The sequence below is a fragment of the Bufo gargarizans genome, chromosome 3 (genome assembly GCF_014858855.1).
Source record: "Bufo gargarizans isolate SCDJY-AF-19 chromosome 3, ASM1485885v1, whole genome shotgun sequence".
In the NCBI taxonomy this organism is placed as follows: Eukaryota; Metazoa; Chordata; class Amphibia; order Anura; family Bufonidae; genus Bufo; species Bufo gargarizans.
Genome location: NC_058082.1, coordinates 215,125,288 through 215,141,217, shown reverse-complemented (window position 1 = coordinate 215,141,217; position 15,930 = coordinate 215,125,288). Strand labels below are relative to the sequence as shown.

Here is a 15,930-nt window from a genome sequence, read left to right as displayed (position 1 = left end):
ATGTGTGACTCTAAAAATTTGTTAAAACAACATCACATATATGGTAATCAGATATTGGTGATGGCAGAAGGTTCCTAAGCTTGAGAAACTGAAATTTTCCAGTGTTGTAAGACATCAAGAAAAAACTGTTTGAGTTTCAGTTAATGAGTAATGGCATTCTAGAAAGATAGAACAAGTTATCATTAAGTATTTTATTCCAGAGTACTAAATACTTATTTACCTGCCTCACGCTAATCATAGCAGATTTGTTAACCAAATAAAAGCCTTGCCTCTGAGTCCTTTATAAGAGACTGCACAGATTTCCTACATCACGGAGCCCAACAGAAATAGTTCATGATTAAAGGCGGCCTTCTTACACATAGTCTAAAGTTGATCAAAAACGGACGATTTCAACCAAAATGAACATTTGTCGGTTGAAAATGTAACAATGAATGATCGTTTTAACCGATCGATAATAGATCATTAGTATTTGAAAATGTTAATCATTTTAAACATTTGTAATGGATAAATATCCATTACAGAATACAAGTGGAAATCTATTGAATGCATGTTATAGTCACCTAGGTAAACAGAAAAAAAGTTAAAAAAAAATAAAAAATTTAAAGTTTTTAAAAATATAAAACAAATAAAAATGCACATCATCCTTGTTTGCCTATAATAAAACATAAATAAAGAAGTAAAAAATAAAAAAATAAAATATCTTGGCCATCACCGCATCCAAAAACTTATCCCATACGGAGAACCGCACAAGAGGAAAAAAATCTAAATGGGCGATTTGCCATTTTGTCTTCACTTTATCTCCCCACCAAAAAAAAAAAAAGAAATAAAAAGTGATCAAAAAGTCATACACACTCCACAATTGTATCAATAAAACTACACATCATCCCGCAAAAAATGAGCCATCATATAGCTTTGTAGCCAGCACTATGACAAAATCACAGGGTCGAGAGGTTCATTAGGTTCATTACTCTTTTTCATTTAAACCAGTATTTCCTGCATGCAATAGCAAAGTATCTTTGTTCCATCAGAATCTACTCCCCTGCATTGTTCTCTCCAGACCACAGTAGAAGCTGGAATTTTCTAGTGATGAGATGGTATAAGATAAGAAAACCTGTTTGAGTTTCGCTCAGTGAGCAGCGCCATTCTCAAAAGATAGCTGCAGTTAAAAGTGGCTTGTGGGATCGTGAGTTTCATGAGTTTGGCAGGCCAGTATTAAATGCCGATGGATGATAAACTTGTCAATCTGCACGTGTTTGCACCAGCCTTTTACACAGGCCAATGCAAAGTATATGGGGGAGAAATGATCGCTTCCACACTCATTCCTCCCTTATTCAGCTGTATTGATTATCGGCAGCACATTCCTGATTACACAGGGTGGTGTTCTGTTGATAATCGACCATATTTTTGGCTACCTGTACACAACTCGGCCCTGGAAGCAGAATCAGCACATGGTACTTGCCGGGCTGCACCAGTTTGTAACAAATAGCATATACAGGCGTCAGCTGACAATTACAGGTGCAGCCTAGCGATTAGCTGTAAGCAACATACAGATCCCACTGCCGAGCCGCATCGTGTGCATGACAGTCTTATGCTGCAGAAAAGATACCATCAACTGAGCCACAGCGCAATTACATAGGCAAATTATCGGGGACTTGTTCCTGCTAATTGGCCCTAAAATGCGGTGTGTAATAGGCCCTTAAAGGGGTATTCCCATCTCAGACAATGGGGGCATATCCCTAGTATATGCTACCATTGTCTGATAGGTGTGCATCCCAGACCCACAGCTACATCGAGAACAGATCCCTGAAATTTGTGGAGGGCGCACTTCACATGCGCAGCCTCCCTCCCTACATTCATTTCTATGGTGCAGATGGAAATATCTGAGCTGGCTCAGCTATTTCCGTCTGCCCCACAGAAATAAATAGGATTGGTGGCGCACAAGCGCGGTGCACTCCCATTAACGTCTATGGGGAGAGCACTTGGCGGTGGTCGAAACCTGGAAAACCCGGGGTCCTCCAGCAACCACCTTCCCCGCTCTGTTCTCGGTGGAGGTGCGAACCACACCTTTTAGACAATGGGGGCAATCAGATCTATCCTCAAACCTGTCAAACATTTCCTAAAAGCCGCCAAAAACTGAAAGTGCGACAAAAAGGACCCATCTGCGTGCCTAAGAAGAGGACCGCTGCTGAGACTTGCAGTAATATTGCATAAACTTCACCGGACACAAAAAACACCCTTGAACCGAAAACAAACTAACCCTGCACCCTCTACCTTCCCTATCCGTTTTTGACCTCCGAATCCTGATTTACTACCTTGTCTTGATACACCTCAACATCTTCCGCATAAAGCCCCCCAGCACACTTTTGCACACCAATTCCCCCAGACGAAAAGCACCAAAAAACGCCAGCGAAAAAGCCAACTTAAATAAGCAAACTTCCCCTAGGGAGTTGCACACTAAGTGCACCTGCCCGCCAATTTTTAACAATAAGGCAAACGGCCTTCTTCTATCCTCAGTGCGCTTTCCCGGTCTCCAACCTTTTAAAACTTGTTTCACTAAGAAACCCTTTGTGACGTCTGGGAAACTCCTTGCCTTGAAACCGAAAGCCAATCCCGCAACACATCTATTCAACTGTGCTACCGACCAACCCTCTTCCTTAATGTGACCGAAAAATAACAAAAAAGGTACTTTCCCTTCGTCAACCCTCACCCCAATATTCTCACACTAACTTACCCAAAGATTCCAAGCTTTTCTGAAAAGCCGACCATTTCCCTGCACTTAATGATGCCTTCAAAAGACCCCCTATTGTACCGCCAAGAGCTCCCACAAGGACTCCGGACACTCCAACCCTTCGTATTCCGCTTCCGGGGCCAGATGACAAAATCGCCTCCACTGCGAACGAGAAAGGGCATCCGCTATGCAATTAGAAACACCAGGCACATGAACAGTCACCACCCACGCATTAAGCGACAAACACAATACTAAACGCTGCAACAACCGAACCACCGGAGGTGATGAGGTGGTCAAACCGTTGATCGCCTGGACCACCCCCAGATTGTCACAATGAAAACGGATCTTCACCCCCTAAGACCACCGCCATAACAATCGGAAACAATTCCAAGAGAGCCAAATTCCGCACCCAACCACGCAAACACCACAAATCCGGCCAGTGACCTGCACACCATTGTCCATGACAATGGACACCAAACCCAACCCCCCCAGCTTCATCTGAAAATGAATCAAAGTCAAAACTGTTTACCACCTCCCCCATCACAAACGTTCTGCCATTAAAATTCTCCAGAAACCCCGTCCAAACCTTCAGATCTCCCCTCAATTCTCGACCCAGCATACAAAATAACCGACCCATTGGCATAATTTGACACGCGAAGTTCAACTTGCCTAATAATGACTGTAGCTCCCTCAGGCGAATTTTGGGCGACTTCCTTGCCTCTTCCACTGCCGCTCGCAAATCCTCCATTTTCTCGTCTGGATTCCATTCTTTCCCTATTTATCACAATCCCTAAAAAACTCAATTCTGTTGACGGACCTACTGTCTTGTCTTCTTCCAGTGGCACACTAAAAAACCCAAACATAGCTCGCAACGTGCTTAACAATAATGAACAAACTCCTGAATCCGCTGTACCTAAGCATAGAAAATCATCCAAATAATGGATGATGGATGAACAACCCGCCACATCCGCCACCGCCCACTCCAAAAATGAACTGAACGCTTCGAAATAAGTGCACGACACAGAGCAACCCATCAGCAAACACCTTTCCACAAAATTGTCCCCTTCCCAAAAACAACCCACCAAATGCAAACTATCAGGATTAACTGGAAGGAGACGAAAAGCCACCTTAATGTCCGCATCAAATGACATATATACCACCGAGCAAAGTTCAGGATCTATACCATCATTGACTGACGCCCCTTTTGGAAAAGATAAATGGTGAATTAGCAGAAACTTGTTCGGCTCTTTCTTAGGCACTAATCCCAATGGTGAAACCCTCAAATTAACTAACGATGGTTCCGCAAATGGGCCATCCATCCTCCCCAACAAAACCTTCTTGGCCAATTTCTCAGACACTACCTCCGGATGCTCCACAGCCAAACGCAATTTTTTTCCCATGCCAACTGCCTTAACGGGATTCGATGGTATACTAAAACCCAGTGAGAATCCCTTTTTTTTAATAACAATGCCGCTTCCCTTTTAGGATATCTATCTAGATACTGCTCCATCTTTCCCATCCGTACTGGCGCCAGACCCTTTTGGAGCGACCTTGGCCCCCCTTTGCCTGTTACATTTAAAACGATTGGCTCCGTGATCCCCCCACAATGTGAGCATTCGTGCTTGAATTTGCACTTGGCCCCGAACTCGCAACTTTCTTCATTAAAAAGGAAGCACAGCCCTTTTGCGGATGCCGCTGCGAAGCTGCCCTGCGCTGCTCTCCCTGAGTCCCCTCGAAAGGACTGCCTTTGCCTCCCCGATACTGTCACCCTTAACCATAAACCAATATCTTTATGGTCCCACCTGATGTTAGGGCGATCTGCCTAAAGTACTCATCATAGCGGAGCCAACCCAAACCCCCATAAACCTGGTAAGCCTCCCCTTTCGCATCTAAATAGCAGAATAAGGCCGAGCAACACTCAGGTGTTTTCTCCCCAATAACATTTGCTAAAATGGCATACGCTTGCAACCAATTAGTGAAAGTGTGCAGGATCAATCTATGCCGGCGCTTCTCATCCGTCTGTCTTCGACCTGTCTAAATTAAAGCGCTCCATTTGGAAGTAAGGAAAATATATCTATATACTCCCCCTTCCATATGTACTCCCGAACATCCTGCTTCAAGTGCGCCCCTAACGGGCCTTTAAAACATACGTATACTTCTCCTTTTGCCCTGTCGTCCACCTGGGGCCTTTTCCTTCTCCCCCCAGCCTGTGTCTGCACAGACACTGAACCCCCAGCCCTCATGGGGCCTCCCCTTAGGCTAAAGCCCCAGTCCGGCCTTACTGGAGTATTTCTGGATCTGTCCCCCAACAGCATCTTCTACCCTGCAAACACTCTGTCTCCTGCCTACTACTGACACATGCATGCAGGACTTTCGTCTCCGCTCAAAAATCATATTCTGAGCGGACACCGAACGGACCCCATTATAGTCTATGGGGTCTTTAGGCTCCGTTACGCTCAGTTAGGTCTCAGTTATCTGCAGAATCTGTCCTCAACGGAGCCGGAGAACGGAAAGGAGAAACGGTGATGTGAAAGAAGCCTAATCAAAACAGTAATGTACTGTATATATACTAATCCTCTGTAAGTCATCTAGCAGCCTAGACAAGCAGAAATGTCAACCTGGGTTAGCTGTTCATAAGCCAGAAGCTGCCATTGTTTGCACTGACGTAGAATAGTGGCGCTCAAATATTGTCATATGCTACCAAAATAATACCGCCATACATGTTATATGTGGAATAGAAAGTCATTATAATGTCACCAAACAGAAGTCATATTATAATGTGATACCATACAAATTCAATTACAATATACACAAATTACATACACTCAAATACAAACCATATATACTAATTATATACTGTATAATCACACCTACACAACTTACACACATCTAGATGGGGGTATATACTGTACAACCATGAGTTACACATATAAGTATATGACTGATTGGGAACAAGAGCGGGAGGAGAGGCATCATTTCACATGTAAACAACACAATCTAGCTACATACAGTTGAAACCAGAAGTTTACATACACCATATAAAAAGACACATATGCTTGTTTTTCTCAATATCTGATATGAAATCGGAACAAACCTTTCCTGTTTTTGGTCAATTAGGATTATTATAATTATTATTATTATTATTAGCCAAATGCCAGAATAATGAGACAGAGAATGTTGTAAGGCATTTTTATTACATTCTGCAATGTCAAAAGTTTACATACACTGAGATTACTATGCCTTTAAACAATTCTGGACTGCCCATATGATGATGTCATGTGTTTGGAAGCTTCTGTTAGGTTTGTTGGCAACATCTGAGTTAATTAGAGACACACCTGTGGATGTATTTAAACGCACACCTGAAACACACTGCTTCTTTGTGTAGCATCATGGGAAAGTCCAAAGAAATCCGCCAAGATATCAGGAAGAGAATTGTGGATTTGCAGAAGTCTGGCTCAACCTTGGGTGCAATTTCAAGATACCTGAAGGTGCCTTGTTCATCTGTACATACAATTATACGCAAGTACAAACAAGATGAGAATGTCCAGCCATCATACCGCTCAGGAAGGAGACGGGTTCTGTGTCCTAGAGGTGAACGTGCTTTGGTCCGACATGTGCAATCTTTTGCAATTTAATGATACATTAATTAATTGAGTGGTTGCATCTTTTTATACTGCATGAATATTTTATTTTTATGAATATTTTATTATGTACCTTGTGGACATGTCACAGCCGTGTGCACAGAGACTGTACAGCAGCACATACATATTGTACCGCAACCGCACCAAATAATTAAGATTACCTTTGTGATACAGTGTGCAGTAAGGCTGCATGGAAGGTTTCACATTGTGGCTTCAAACAACAAGTGATTGTACACAACCATAATATATTCACGTGCATGACCTCTAGGTGAGTTACTCAATCTAACCTTGCATTTACAATTGTGTTATTTCATAGGTCATTGGCTCAGCATTTAAAGGGGTGAACCCGGACATATCCCCATTTTCACCCCTCCAGCCCCTGTGATACTGCATAAGCATCATAGCATTTCATGCTCATATGCTCTCCTTTGCCCTGTGCTGGATCGCGCAGAGCAAGGGCCTGTTTGTTTCTTTGGTACACTGCTAGGTGGAGGCCCGTTATGTCACCGGAACTCCATAAAATGCCTTTGCCCAGCTCAATTCAGTGTAGGGCCAAGGAGAGCATCGGAGCATGAAATCTCATATTAGCTGCCTGGCTGAAAATGGGGGTATGTCTGGGTTCAACTCTGAACCCGGTCAACCCATTTAAAGCGACCTTCCAGTTCAATAAAAATAAAAAATCACATTAACTGGGGAATGAACAGAACACTTACCTCTCGTCCTCCTTCTCATCCATCTTTTTAGTTGTAGATTCTCCTGGGCTTCTCTTCTGCCATCCAAGATGGCCACACTGCTTTTTAGACTATCTAATGCATACTGTACATTTAATAGTGCAAGACATTTCCTGCAGCTCTTGGATTGGCCACCGCTGCTCACGTGAACAGTGCTGACTAATCCAAGAGCAGGCCTGGACAAATTGGAAAAGGAGCCAGAGAATTAGTGGATCTGCAACTAAAAAGATGAAAATTAGATTTTTTATTTCTTAAACTAATGGGTTAATTTAAGTCCACAGCCCTCTTAGATCATGATACAGACCATTTATGCCAGGGAATGCATAAACATACATAGGCAAATTTTCTGCAAAAATAGTATTGCTCCATTTTACTGACACTGAATAAGAAAAATATTGAGGTGACACTTATTTCCTTGTTCCATTTTCTTTCATATTATTCCATCACTAGAGTTATTTCTTCTTGTAGCTTTTCCAGGCTTTTCCACTGCTCCATCATTACTGTACCTCATTGTTGCTGTCTACATTTGAATCTTCTTCTTCTTCTACTACTATGTCAAAGTATGATTTCGCAGGTTGATACGTTGATCTTGCTGTCACTTGTTTCTTGGGCTTTAGTGGCCACTGCAATCCTCTGGTTCTGCTTCTTGTGTCTTTGATTTCCTGCTTTTTAATTTGATGCGATGGTGGTTTCGCTAAACCAGCCTGAGGGCTAAGTAAGATCTCACTTTTTTCTTCAAATACAGAATCATCATCATTAGAGTAATGACCTGAATTAAAACCAATAGACATTTAGAATATAACCACAGCTGAGCTATAAATTTATGTGTGTGTGTGTGTGTATATATATATATATATATATATAGTTGTTTTTTGTTATATTTTATATTGTCAGCCCATTTTTATGAAAGATGAGCCACATTTGTCCATGGACCATGTCTGGTATTGCAGCTCAGTCCTATTCAGTAACCAAACTAGCCGAAAGACGAGCACATCACTGTTACTAGAAAAAGGCAGACCCTTTTTATAATATTTTTGAAGTGTGTGGACATTATTGGTTGACTGCAAAAAGCTAATTTAATGCAGCAACTTGAAGAGGACCTAGAACACCTGACTTTTGTTTGGTGAGTCCCAATGGCCCCACTAGGGCGCATTCCTCTTTTAATATTGGTATATACAGTAATATCACCCATATTCCTTCACATCCCTCCTGTGTCGTTTTTTCATCTAAACTGAGCATATGCAGATACAATATATATTATTCCACAAGTTTCTGTCTGCTAGAATGACCCCATTTTACAAGGTTCTCTTCATCTTTAGCCAATTTTTTGGGGGGGATTATTATAGACTTTCATACTAGCGTAATTTAAAATATACAAAATATATTACCTTGAAGGGATTCTTGATCAAAGTATTCTCCTGACCTATAACAGTCATGAGGCAGTGATAAATATCGGACATTTTGTGCGTCTGTCTATTAAGAGAAAGATAAATTAATCAACTTTTTCCCCAAACATTCTGGGGAGATTTGAGAGATCTGGCTAAAATACAAACTGTACATGTCGCCCATGAAAACCAACTGCAGCTTTCTTTTCTCCTTTTGAAAATGCTGTGGTGTGGAAAATAAATACCCTTCTTTTAGACATGTTTTCATAAATTTGTCCCAGTAGTGCCTTTTTTTACCATGGGTAGAAATGAGCAAATTAATTCTAATGAATCGAGTTCTTCATCTGTGAGGGGCTGTCTCCACAAATGAAGTGGCCTCTGGATTGACCAGGTCGGACCTCACCTGGCAATCTCACACCTGTGCTGCTGCTCTGAGTAGCTGGACAAGTACGGAGACCCTGTTTCCGCTACTGGAGTAGCGACGGTTCATGTGCCGCTACTTATCCCTTTTGTTGAACTTGATGGACATGTCTTTTTTTTTTTATGTATTAACTATGTAACTCTTGCTGATGAGACAAGTCGATTTGTTCATCTCTAACCATAATATCAATATTTTAATATTGCGACTTACAAATCAATACAAAAATCACTTGTCAGTGCACACATAGGCTATTGTGTACAATTCTGGACACTTATGTGTAAGGACATAACTAAACTACAGCGGGTGCAGAGGAGTACGACGAGTAATAAAGGGAAAGGCTAGATAGCAGTACCAACTTGGGTTTGTGTAGTATGGAAATAAGATAGCTTAGTGGAGATCTAATTACAATGTACAAATACAGTTGCAAGAAAAAGTATGTGAAGCCTTTGGAATGGTATGTATTTTTGCACAAATTGGTCATAAAATGTGATCTGATCTTCATCTAAGTCATAATAGACAATCACAGTCTGCTTGAACTAATGACACACAAAGAATTAAATGTTACCATGTTTTTATTGAACACACCATGTAAACATTCCCAGTGCAGGTGGAAAAAGTATGTAAGTATGTGAACCTCTAGAGTAATGACATCTCCAAGAGATAATTGGAATGAGGTGTCAGCCAACTGGAGTCCAATCAATGAGATGAGATTGGAGGTCTTGGTTACAGTTGTCATGCCCTATAAAAAACACACCAGTTCTGGATTGCTTTTCCCAAGAAGCATTGCCTTATGTGAATGATGCCTCGCACAAAAGAGCTCTCAGAAGACCTACGATTAAGAATTGTTGACTTGCATAAAGCTGGAAAGGGTTATAAAAGTATCTCCAAAAGCCTTGTTGTTCATCAGTCCACGGTAAGACAAATTGTCTATAAATGAAGAAAGTTCAGCACTGCTGCTACTCTCCCTAAGAGTGGCCGTCCTGCAAAGATGACTGCAAGAGCACAGCGCAGACTGCTCAATGAGGTGAAGAAGAATCCTAGAGTGTCAGCTAAAGACTTACAAAAGTCTCTGGCATATGCTAACATCCCGTAAATCACTAAACAAGAATGGATTTTATGAGAGGATACCACAGAGGAAGCCACTGCTGTCCAAAACAAACATTGCTGCAGGTTTACAGTTTGCACAAGAGCACCTGGATGTTCCACAGCAGTACTGGCAAAATATTCTGTGGACAGAAGAGTTGTTTGGAAGAAAAACACAACACTAGGTGTGGAGAAAGAGGCACAGCACACCAACATCAAAACCTCATCCCAACTGTGAAGTATGGTGGTGGGGGCATCATGGTTTGGGACTGCTTTGCTGCATCAGGGCCTGGACGGATTGCTATCATCAAAGGAAAAATGAATTCCCAAGTTTATCAAGACATTTTGCAGAACTTAGTGCCATCTGTCCACCAGCTGAAGCTCAACAGAAGATGGGTGTTGCAATAGGACAACGACCCAAAGTATAGAAGTAAATCAACAACAGAATGGCTTAAACAGAAGAAAATATGCCTTCTGAAGCTGCCCATAGTCCTGACCTCAACTTGATTGAGATGATGTGGCATGACCTCAAGAAAGCGATTCACACCAGACATCCCAAGAATATCGCTGAACTGAAACAGTTCTGTAAAGAGGAATGGTCAAGAATTACTCCTGACCATTGTGCACGTCTGATCTGCAACTACAGGAAACGTTTGGTTGAAGTTATTGCTGCCAAAGGAGGTTCAACCAGTTATTAAATCCATTGGTTCACATACGTTTTCCACCTGCACTGTGAATGTTTACATGGTGTGTTCAATAAAAACATGGTAACATTTAATTCTTTGTGTGTTATTAGTTTAAGCAGACTGTGATTGTCTATTGTTATTACTTAGATGAAGATCAGATCACATTTTATAAACAATTTGTGCATATGTATATGTGTAGACAGTACAGAGATCTTTCTAAACATGACAAGATGGAATCTACTAAGTCTAGAGGAAAGAAGGTTTCACCAGCATCATCGATGAGGATTCTTTACTATAAGAGCAATGAGATTATGGAACTTTCTGCCAGAGGAGGCTGCAATGGTTGATTCAATGGTCAAGTTCAAGAAGGGACTGGAATGCCTTTCTTAAAAGTAATAAATATTACATGTTACTAGATTTCTGGTGTAGACGCATTTATCCAGGGATCTATTCTTTAGAGTCAGGAAAGAAGTTATCTCCATTAATATTGGACACTTGATATCTGCCTGCTATGTTTTTTTTTTATTTAGTTTTTTACTTGCCTCTGGATCAATGTGGTTGGATTATAGGTTGGACTTGATGGACAACCTTGTACTCTATGTAACTATGACAATTGTGGATCTTTTGTTATATCATATATTAATACAATAGTGAACCATAGATCACACATGAACTATTGAGATAGGGAAACTAACATACTCTCAGAAATCCTTTATCATCATTTCTCCTATGGTGCATTTGTATTTGATTTACATATGAAGTCCAAAACTGACAACTTCTGAACATGTTGGCAGATCCAAATGTGTTACGTGCCATTTATTAGTGATATCACCAATTGCTCCTATTACTATTTGTCTAAGCACAACATCAATGATTTTAATAGTTCTAAGAACCTATAACATTTTAACTGGCTTATTTTGGAGACAAAAGCAAAAAAGCTGGAAGATGCTATTTTGTATTTGCCATGTATACCCAGTGTTGTCGACCTGGGTGGGATTATACATCATGCATCATTTTTTTTGTTTAAAGAAACTTTGCACATTTAGCACTTTGAGAAAACACATTATTATCCATATATACAATTTACCTGTCTCTCCCATGGAAGACTGCTTCCTTTCTTAATGTTTGAAAAGTGACGAATCAATATTTCCCTGTTTTGCTTTTCAGTGTCTTCTCTTGGCAAATTGTACTTTACATATGAAGATGTCTGAAATAAAAGATTACAAAAAAGTCATTTATGTTTGTATATTGAACCCAAGGGTGTTGCTACAGTCTTAAATTGTACTGAATAAAGAAAAATACATATTATAAATGAATGCCCTTAAAACACTGCATCAGCTGCACACTGTCCCTGGATGGATATTACTTTAGACCTAAAATTCGATGCTGAAAATACAGGAACATACAGCACTGATCAGACGCAGTCACATGGAAAGTACACAACTGCTACATTCAATGACTTACAGGTGATGTGTTCTCTGATTGGATTTGTTTTAATTCCCCATCTGTTCCATCCAGACCAGACCACCATGACATCTTCTTCCAGCTACAATTGGTCTCTACAATGTTTTCTGCCCAGGCATCCTTGGCTGTCCTATGGGCTGTATATGCCATTGGACACCAGGATGAGGTCACTGTGTGTACCACTGTGCATATATAACTGGTCACTATGTGTTATATTGTACTTACCACTGTGCAGAAGACACTACACATGGCATATGTGAATGATCACTGCACTCGCTATGTACTAAACACCAGGATGATTTTATTTGTACAGCAGAAACTAGACACAGCATATATCATAATGGTCACTGTGGTCTGCATGTACCATCATGCAGCAAAGACTATAAATAGCATATATTAGAGGCCATTATGATCTGTGTATGTCACTTAATACAAGTAAATGAACACAGTAATCAGCTGCTATAAATGTATTCCTATTATGTCAAAGAATTACCTATCTACAGTGTTCTTTCCTGTCTTGTTTCACAGGGAACAAAAACAACCATAGTACCATAGTGACTATAACATGAACAATGCACCCAAAAGTAGTAGTGCCCTCAAGTACAGTGCCTGTGCTCCAACCAACAAAAAACATCAAATACTCACATAATCCTGTTACCATGTCATGCCCAGTGGTACAGACTAGTGTTGGGCTCGAATATTCGAATAGCCAATATTATTCAAGAATATCGGCACTTCGAGAATTTGCGAATATTTAGAATATTGTTATTTACAGTGCCTGTCCAAAAAAAAAGTCTCCCCCAAAGTCACACACTCTTATTATAGCACGCATTCGCTGTGGCATTGTTTCGATAAGCTTCTGCAATGTCACAATATTTATTTACATCCAGTGTTACATTCACTTTTCACTAAGATCTTGCATTGATGATGGTAGAGTCTGACTGCTGCGCAAAGCCTTCTCCAGCACATCCCAAAGATTCTTAATGGGGTTAAGGTCTGGACTGTGTGGTGGCCAATCCATGTGTGAAAATGATGTCTCATACTCCCTGGACCACTCTTTTACAATTTAAGCCCGATTAATCCTGGCATTGTCATCTTGGAATATGCCCGTGCCATCAGGGAAGAAAAAATCCTCTGATGGAATAACCTGGTCATTCAGTATGTTCAGGTAGTCAGCCGACCTCATTCTTGGAGCACATACTGTTGCTGAACCTAGACCTGACCAACTGCAGCAACCCCAGATCATAGCAGTGCCCCCACAGGCTTGTACAGTAGACACCAGGCATGATGGGTGCAACACTTCATCTGCCTCTCTTCTTACCCTGATGCACCCATCACTCTGGAACAGGGTAAATCTGGACTCATCAGACCACATGACCTTCTTCCATTGCTCCAGTCTAATCTTTATGCTCCCTAGAAAATTAAAGCCTTTTTATCTGGTTTGCCTCACTGATTAGTGTTTTTTTATGGCTACACCCCTTGAGTTCCCTTCGCATTGTGCCTGTGAAAATGCTCTTACTTTCACTATTAAACATAGCCCTGAGTTCTACTGTTGTTTTTCTTCGATTTGATTTCACCAAACATTTAAGTCAGGCATCCTCAAACTGCGGCCCTCCAGCTGTTGCAAAACTACAACTCCCAGCATGCCCGAACAGCCTACAGGTATCAGCCTACAGCAGGGTATTGTGGGAGTTGTAGTTTTACAACAGCTGGAGGGCCGCAGTTTGAGGATGCCTGATTTAAGTGATCGTCGATCACAATCATTCAGGATTTTTTCGCGCCACATTTCTTCATCCAATACGATAGGTCCCCACTATCCTTCCAGTTTTAATAATGCGTTAGACAGTTCTTAACCCAATTTTAGTAGTTTCTTAGATGTTTCTCTAGCATCTCCTTAGATGTTTTCTCTGCTTGATGCTGTCACGGCGGGCGTGCAATCAGACTCACAGATAACCCACCAACCAGGCTCTGGGCGAGAGACAGGGGAAGGGTCACCTCCTAGCTAATCCCTTTCCCTGCACTGCTCAGCCCACATGCAGACCTTAAAGGTAGGTATGATGTGTTCCCGTGCCTGGGCTGACAAAACCCTAAATTCCCTGAGATGGTGAAGAGGGGAAATAGGAGCAGCCTGCTCGCACAGAACCTGGATGGGAGAGATGACACAAAACAACCAAACTTAAAAACACACTTAGCTTTCTGAGCTGGAACAGACAACCTTCCTTCCTAGCTTCCAAGACCACAATGATTTGTATAATCTGCTCAGAGCACTGGGATGGTGTGCTATTTATACTAATGACCCCACCCAGTGCACCTAATGAGAGGCGGATCCAGCACGGCTCCAAAACAAACACTAAACTCATGCTGCTATCCTGGCCGACCTCCGCACATCATCAGAGTGGGGCATGACAGATGCATGCCAATGATTTTCTTTTCCACGACCACGAGATGTGTTTTTTGACATGGTTGTTTAAGAAATGAGAAGCAACTCATTGCACCAGTTGGGGTTAAATAACTTGTTGTCCACTAAAATATAATCGCCCATGCAGTAATTATCCAATAGAGGCTCATAATTATTTGCTTAGTTAAATCCAGGTTGCAACTTTTTTTTTGGACAGCAGTGTATATTCGTAATTTCGAATATTCTAGATTTTTTTTTTCAACCATGACCTCCCTTCTTGCTTGAGGGCCAAGGAGAAGGCTGCAATGTCTTTGTCTGCGCTTAGCAACACCCCTAGCAACCAATAGGAAAGTTGCCTACCCCTTACTATATAAGAACCTCCCCAGCAGCCCTTGTATGCAGTATTTTGCAGATCTGAGAGAGACAGCAGTGTTATTGCTGTGCTGTCTGCTTTCCTGTGTCATTACATTAGATAGATAGATAGATAGTTAGCTTATATACAGTACATACATAGTGCTGTGATGTCACAAGTTCACAACAATACTTAGTGCACCAATCATTAATAAGTAGTCAGACCTGTTAAAATGTGAAGTCACATCATTGGTGCCGATTTCGCAATCACGAATATATTGGAGCACTCTATCTGCATATAAAGCTATTGTAATGTTCTGCAGTGCCAGCCATTTTCTCCAGTCTCAGGAAACTTCTAGCAGCTTGAAAAATGTAGCCTGTATTTCAAGCGCATTACACAAATATTACATTGCCGATTTTTCACAATCAAGAAAATAATCTCGAATTCTCGAATATATGACGAATATTCTACCAAATATTCGCGAAATATCGCAAATTCAAATATTGCCTCTGCCGCTCATCACTAGTACAGACTACAGACCTCAGTCTATGAGGTAGAATTGGTGGGTGTGGAGACCTGTAGGCTGCAAGCCTTCAATGGTTGAAAGTGTCACTCAATGGAAATCCAAAGCGTTGATTAAAAAAAAACTCTGTGGCATACGTTATGTAAGCCTTGTGCTAAACAACTTTTACCTTTCTGCTCATTTGTCACGGTGCAGTTCACTGTGACAGTTGTGACCCTGTAGGCTGGCTGCATGCTCTCTTGCATACTGGCTGCAGGCTGACACCTGTGTATGCTGGTTGCTCAGAGCTGCATGCTGGCTGTGGTGTTGTGTCTGAACTGTTGCCTGTGTTTGTGTCTCCCCATGTCCATATCTCTGTGGATCCTGTCACCGGTGCCGTGCAGGCTGGCTGCATGCACTTTGTGTACTGGCTGTGGGTGTTCCCATGTATGCTGGGTCTGTGATGCATGCTGGCTGCGGCCTTGTGTGTGAACAGGGTCTGAGTATGGATGCAGTGTGCGGTTCTGTCACTCCTTGTT

General features: G+C 41.5%; 1 protein-coding gene across 1 annotated transcript in view; it reads right to left on the bottom strand.

Annotated features, from left to right (window-relative positions):
- The window catches only part of SLC9A4 (solute carrier family 9 member A4), an 80,689-nt gene that overhangs the window by 3,854 nt on the left and 60,905 nt on the right, over positions 1–15,930 (bottom strand). Inside the window, exons 10-14 of the mRNA XM_044285552.1 lie at positions 11,763–11,882; positions 8,489–8,573; positions 7,602–7,869; positions 7,083–7,276; positions 2,732–2,890 (exon numbers count right to left, since the gene is read on the bottom strand). Of these exons, the coding sequence (XP_044141487.1) occupies positions 2,732–2,890; positions 7,083–7,276; positions 7,602–7,869; positions 8,489–8,573; positions 11,763–11,882 (826 nt within the window). The remainder of the gene's footprint in view (positions 1–2,731; positions 2,891–7,082; positions 7,277–7,601; positions 7,870–8,488; positions 8,574–11,762; positions 11,883–15,930) is intronic.